General features: G+C 41.8%; 1 protein-coding gene across 1 annotated transcript; it reads left to right on the top strand.

Annotated features, from left to right (window-relative positions):
* The first annotated feature begins 982 nt into the window (after nucleotides 1-982).
* LOC115126476 (forkhead box protein I1c-like) lies at nucleotides 983-4,712 on the top strand. Its single transcript, XM_029656095.2, has 2 exons — nucleotides 983-1,565; nucleotides 3,929-4,712. Exons 1-2 carry the CDS (start codon nucleotides 983-985, stop codon nucleotides 4,570-4,572), a joined length of 1,227 nt encoding a protein of 408 aa, XP_029511955.1. The 3' UTR covers nucleotides 4,573-4,712.
* The last annotated feature ends 2,926 nt before the right edge of the window (nucleotides 4,713-7,638 follow it).

The following is a 7,638-nucleotide window of genomic DNA, read 5'->3' on the forward strand; positions in this document are numbered from 1 at the left end:
TAGACAGAGATATGCTACCTTATATAATCATGATTTAGACAGAGATATGTTACCTTATATAATCATGATTTAGACAGAGATATGTTACCTTATATAATCATGATTTAGACAGAGATATGTTACCTTATATAATCATGATTTAGACAGATATATACTACCTTATATAATAATATAATAATGTCTTAGACAGATATATGCTACCTTATATAATAATATAATAATGTCTTAGACAGATATATGCTACCTTATATAATAATATAAGCATGATTTAGACAGAGATATGTTAACTTATATAATCATGATTTAGACAGAGATATGTTACCTTATATAATAATATAATCATGTCTTAGACAGAGATATGCAACCTTATATTTATTAGATAGGCCCATTAATCTCCCATTTACTCCCATCCCCAACCCTAAAAAAGCGAATTCACTAACATTGAATACATATAATTAGAAACTATTAATATGTAAATGTATATTATAATAATACTAATAGTATTTACGGTAGTAATTATAACAACCATAATTTAAAAAATATATGATATATTAAAAGCCTTTGGAGAACAGTAGAGGGCAGTGGGAAGTATTTTTTTTTATTAGACCTATCTACTGGCGCAAATTTGAATAATTCACAAACTCAATTGTTGTATTAATATTACATTTCAAGTAAACACTTTCTGTCGGGTTTTATGTTGCCGTTAGTGTGAAACATAGAGAAGTTATTATTTCACACCTCTGCCTGTCAATTCTCAACTGAATTCAATGGCCACACCCCCAACCAGTTAGTGAGTGTCTATTGGCTGTTAGAGATGATCTAGTGTCTGGATGAGAAACTGTCGGTCTGAAGTTATAAAATTAAAACTCAGATTTTGGATTCTGGCACTTGTTGCTGACGTTGCGCGCTTGGGATCAGGTCGTCCGTTTGAACCGTTACTGTTGTGTTCTAATTCCGTTGGGGTTGTCCTCCCGAGTGGAGCATGAACTCCATCGACCCTTCAGTACACCACACCTCGTCTTCAACAGCAAGCTCTCTCCAACCCCAGCCCAAGAGCACCCAGGAGACGCCGGAGATGGCTGTCTACTGCGATAACTTCAGCATGTACCACCAGCCTGGACTCCAGAGCGCACAGAGACCGTCTGGATACGGCCTGGGAGATTACGCGTCATCCCTGTGGTTGAACGGGCCCCCCGTGAACTCCTCCACCCCCTACCTGCACGGAAACAACACAGCATCCTTTATGCCACCTTCCTACGGTACCCAGCGGCAGTTCCTTACCAACTCTCCCGGGTTCGGGGGTCCGGACCTGGGTTGGCTGTCCATAGCCAGTCAGGAAGAGTTGCTAAAGCTGGTCCGTCCTCCATACTCTTACTCTGCGCTCATCGCCATGGCGATCCAGAACGCACACGAAAAGAAGTTGACCCTGAGTCAGATCTACCAGTATGTCGCTGATAACTTCCCGTTCTACAAGAAGAGCAAGGCGGGGTGGCAGAACTCTATCCGACACAACCTGTCACTCAACGACTGCTTTAAAAAGGTCCCCCGCGACGAGGACGACCCAGGTATTATCCCATCCTGTTCTATTTTATCTTTGTAACATCTAGGGCCATTTGTAGATATATTTTAATTAGTCAGGTAGGCTATGTGATTCAGCTGTCGGTTAGAAATCCTATAAAAACACGTGTAAAAGTTTGGGCCTAAAACCGATTGAATAAATTGGTGTAGGCCTGTTGCTAAACTAACGTAGGAGGCGTAAAACAAAACGCCTGAGTGGGAGTTCCCACATCTGGTTTTCAATAGGAAAAGAAGATAGGTTGAATTAGCTAATTCCCTTATAAGCAACTCCCGCTAAGGGTGATCAGTTCAAATCAGTTCGATAAAATAAAGGGTTATTCAAACCATATGCTGATCATTGTTCATTTTATCCTTTAATTTGTTTCCTTCATTTTGAAGACTATAATGCTTATCATTGTGCATATTAAATCTAGGAATTGTTATCAGCAGTGTCCCATAGACTTGAGATGAGTCAAATGTAATATATCTAATATATTGACTGGCCTTTGCTTCTTTAGCATGGGACATAGAAATAACTATGAGGTCATTTTAGAGATTAGAATATATATTATTCTAGAGTTTAGATTAGATATGTGGTCATTCTATAGATTAGAATATATATTATTATGTAGATTAGATTAGAACTATTTGGTCATTCCATAGATTAGAATATATATTTTTCTAGAAATTAGATTAGAACTATGAGGTCATTCCATAGATTAGAATATATATTTTTCTAGAGATTAGACTAGGACTATGAGGTCATTCTAGAGATTAGAATATATATTTTTCTAGAGATTAGATTAGAACTATGAGGTCATTCTAGAGATTAGAATATATATTATTATGTAGATTAGATTAGAACTATTTGGTCATTCCATAGATTAGAATATATATTATTCTAGAGATTAGATTACAACTATTTGGTCATTCCATAGATTAGAATATATATTATTCTAGAGATTAGATTACAACTATTTGGTCATTCCATAGATTAGAATATATATTATTCTAGAGATTAGATTAGAACTATTTGGTCATTCCATAGATTAGAATATATATTTTTCTAGAGATTAGACTAGGACTATGAGGTCATTCTAGAGATTAGACTAGGACTATGAGGTCATTCTAGAGATTAGACTAGGACTATGAGGTCATTCTAGAGATTAGATTAGAACTATGAGGTCATTCTAGAGATTAGAATATATATTATTATGTAGATTAGATTAGAACTATTTGGTCATTCCATAGATTAGAATATATATTTTTCTAGAGATTAGATTAGAACTATTTGGTCATTCCATAGATTAGAATATATATTTTTCTAGAGATTAGATTAGAACTATTTGGTCATTCCATAGATTAGAATATATATTTTTCTAGAGATTAGACTAGGACTATGTGGTCAATATTAAATTGCACCAAAAGTTTGTTATAATACACTGTAAAAAAAAATCCTATTGTTTTTACGATAATTTACTGGCAGCCAGTTACCCGTAAATTACTGTAAATAAAGGTACATTATGTTACCGTAAATGCGTTTAACATTACTATAAAGTTTAGTGTAAGAAACTTTATGGATTACAACATAACGGTTAGCTTGTTATTAGATGCTTCGTGTCCATACTGAGTGGGCCTTCAGTTTCCTACCATGGCAGTTTATAGATAAAAGGTTTGATATCCTAATCCTGGAAGGGCAGAGCGAAGCACCCATATTCTAGGGAATGACACAATTTTAACCCCAAACTCATTCAAATTAATAGCTACCTAGACATTGATTTCCTCATCAGTGTATCATTCCAAAGCCAGAGTATTAGGTGCATCACATCACTGTTTGTGATAATGTGCACAATACTAAACTACTACAACATTATGTGGATTTGTACGTATAAAGTGGCCCGCAAATGGAATGAGTGGCCCGCACATGGAATATTGCTGCTCATAGGGCTTTATTCCTTTATTATTTCACACACAATTCTTCATTATGTATGCGGGCCTCATTTATTTGATCCTGTAATGTTTTTTTATCCCAGCATTAGTTTTCTCATGTTTAGGATGAGCACATCTCCCTCCAGTTCTTCATTGGATATGTACATATTACTAATGTGTATATATTACTAATGTATTAACATATAAATACTATATAATAATGTCTTATCAATATATAAATACTATATAATAATGTCTTATTAATGTATAAATACTATGTAATCCTGTCCTATTAATATATAAATACTGTATAATAATGTCTTATTAATATATAAATACTATATAATATTGCCTTATTAATATATAAATACTGTATAATAATGTCTTATTAATATATAAATACTATATAATAATGCTAAAGTTTCTATTATTTATGTTCCAGGTAAAGGGAACTACTGGACGTTGGACCCTAACTGTGAGAAGATGTTTGACAACGGGAACTTCAGGAGGAAGAGGAAGCGCCGCTCCGACTCCACTAACAGCACCAAGACAGAGGACGGCCGAGCAGCCCCGCCCATCAAGACCTTAGACAGCCCCCAGCTCCTAGGCCCCGCCTCCCCAGACATGGAGGTGGTCAGTGAGGGTCACAAGAGCTCTCCCCCCCCGGGCCTGGTGTCCGGTGGCACTCCGTGTTTTAACAACTTCTTCAGCAGTATGGCTGGGCTGGGCTCCGGGCCTCTAGGGGCTTCCGTTCCTCTCTCCTCTGGTCCCTCCAGCAGACAGACTAGCTCTCTGGGGCTGGTCAACGAGCTGACCAATAGGAACATTACAGCCCTCCATAGCAGCCCATACCACAACCACACACCCCACACCCCCACCCCAGGCCAGGACAGTCACAGCCCGGGACTCTCAGAGGCGGGCCTCGGGGGCCACGGCCACCCAGCAGACAGCCTGTCTCCCTTCAACAGAGGACTGTACTACAACACATTCAGTGGAGGGGGGCAGGCAGGACAGTTCAACAGCCACTTCTATAACAGCTTTAGTGTCAACAATATCTTATACCCCCGAGAGGGCACAGACGTATAGTCACTGACGTATAGCCACATATAGCATATAGTGTATAGTCACAGACTTGGGACTACGACTTGGGGCTACAAGGGGCTACGACAGGTCTAGGTGGTCAGCCATATCAGAGGGCTTGGCAAACCAGTCAATACATATGGACTTCACAGGACAGATACAGACAAGTCCATTCATATGACAGAGACAGACCAGTCCATTCATATGATTTTCACAGGACAGAGACAGACCGGTCCATTCATATGATCTTCACAGGACAGAGACAGACAAGTCCTTTCATATGACCTTCACAGGACAGAGACAGACCAGTCCATTCATATGGCCTTCACAGGACAGAGACAGACCATTCATATGACCTTCACAGGACAGAGACAGACCCGTTCATTCATACGGCCTTCACAGGACAGAGACAGACCAGTCAATTCATATGGCCTTCACAGGACAGAGACAGACCAGTCAATTCATATTGTCTTCACAAGACAGACAAGTCCATTCATATAACAGTCCATTCATATGGCCTTCACAGGACAGAGACAGACCAGTCCATTCATACGGCCTTCACAGGACAGAGACAGACAAGTCCATTCATATGGCTTTCACAGGACAGAGACAGACCAGTCCATTCATATGGCCTTCACAGGACAGAGACAGACCATTCATATGGCCTTCACAGGACAGACAAGTCCATTCATACGGACTTCACAGGACAAACAAGACCAGTCATATTGTATCTTTATTTAACTAGGCAAGTCAATTAAGAACAAATTCTTATTTTCAAAGACGGCCTAAGAACAGTGCCTTGTTCAGGGGCAGAATAACAGATTTTTACCTTGTCAGCTCGGGGATTCGATCTTGCAACCTTTCGGTTACAAGTCCAACACTCTAACCACTAGGCTACCTGCCGCCCCAATGGCCTTCACAGGACAGAGACAGACCAGTCCATTCATATGGCCTTCACAGGACAGAGACAGACCAGTCCATTCATATGGCCTTCACAGGACAGAGACAGACCAGTCCATTCATACGGCCTTCACAGGACAGAGACAGACCAGTCCATTCATACGGCCTTCACAGGACAGAGACAGACCAGTCCATTCATACGGCCTTCACAGGACAGAGACAGACCAGTCCATTCATATGGCCTTCACAGAGACAGACCAGTCCATTCATATGGCCTTCACAGGACAGAGACAGACCAGTCCATTCATACGGTCTTCACAGGACAGAGACAGACCAGTCCATTCCTATGGCCTTCACAGAGACAGAGACAGACCAGTCCATTCATATGGCCTTCACAGGACAGAGACAGACCAGTCCATTCCTATGGCCTTCACAGAGACAGAGACAGACCAGTCCATTCATACGGTCTTCACAGGACAGAGACAGACCAGTCCATTCCTATGGCCTTCACAGAGACAGAGACAGACCAGTCCATTCCTATGGCCTTCACAGAGACAGAGACAGACCAGTCCATTCATACGGCCTTCACAGGACAGAGACAGACCAGTCCATTCCTATGGCCTTCACAGAGACAGAGACAGACCAGTCCATTCATACGGCCTTCACAGGACAGAGACAGACCAGTCCATTCATACGGCCTTCACAGGACAGAGACAGACCAGTCCATTCCTATGGCCTTCACAGAGACAGAGACAGACCAGTCCATTCATACGGCCTTCACAGGACAGAGACAGACCAGTCCATTCCTATGGCCTTCACAGAGACAGACCAGTCCATTCCTATGGCCTTCACAGGACAGAGACAGACCAGTCCATTCATACGGCCTTCACAGAGACAGAGACAGACCAGTCCATTCATACGGCCTTCACAGAGACAGAGACAGACCAGTCCATTCATACGGTCTTCACAGGACAGAGACAGACCAGTCCATTCCTATGGCCTTCACAGAGACAGAGACAGACCAGTCCATTCATACGGCCTTCACAGAGACAGAGACAGACCAGTCCATTCATACGGTCTTCACAGGACAGAGACAGACCAGTCCATTCCTATGGCCTTCACAGAGACAGAGACAGACCAGTCCATTCATACGGTCTTCACAGAGACAGACCAGTCCATTCATATGGCCTTCACAGGACAGAGACAGACCAGTCCATTCATACGGCCTTCACAGGACAGAGACAGACCAGTCCATTCATACGGTCTTCACAGAGACAGACCAGTCCATTCATATGGCCTTCACAGGACAGAGACAGACCAGTCCATTCATACGGCCTTCACAGGACAGAGACAGACCAGTCCATTCATATGGCCTTCACAGAGACAGACCAGTCCATTCATATGGCCTTCACAGGACAGAGACAGACCAGTCCATTCATACGGTCTTCACAGAGACAGAGACAGACCAGTCCATTCATACGGCCTTCACAGAGACAGAGACAGACCAGTCCATTCATACGGCCTTCACAGGACAGAGACAGATTTCTCACGACACCTTTATGAATCACAAACTGTACAGCCACAGTCAGCAGGCAGCTCCATTGGCCTATTCACTTTACCAATCTGTCAGTGGACTTCACCAATACAGACCACGTGCCTGAAAAACTCCCAATCCAACACAGAGAGGACGGAGGAATGTACTGCAGCCACATTGTTAGGCTGTTCATATTTGACCAAACCTGTCAACTTCTCTATAACGATCCGACTGCTTATCTCAAAATAAACCACTGAAATGAACATGCGACTATATATCCAGAATCCTCATCTGGAATGCCAATAGGGATCACAAACCAACATTACAGCTCACCACTGATCCAGATTTCTACCCATCGTTTTAGCACTGAAGGTACTGTGGTACGAGATACTGTGTTTAGCACTGGAGATACTGTGGGACTAGATACTGTGGGACTAGATACTGTGGGACTAGATACTGTGTTAGCACTGGAGATACTGTGGGACTAGATACTGTGGGACTAGATACTGTGTTAGCACTGGAGATACTGTGGGACTAGATACTGTGGGACTAGATACTGTGGGACTAGATACTGTGTTAGCACTGGAGATACTGTGGGACTAGATACTGTTGGACTAGATACTGTGGGACTAGATACT

This window comes from Oncorhynchus nerka, linkage group LG18 (assembly GCF_034236695.1).
Source record: "Oncorhynchus nerka isolate Pitt River linkage group LG18, Oner_Uvic_2.0, whole genome shotgun sequence".
Lineage (NCBI taxonomy): Eukaryota > Metazoa > Chordata > Actinopteri > Salmoniformes > Salmonidae > Oncorhynchus > Oncorhynchus nerka.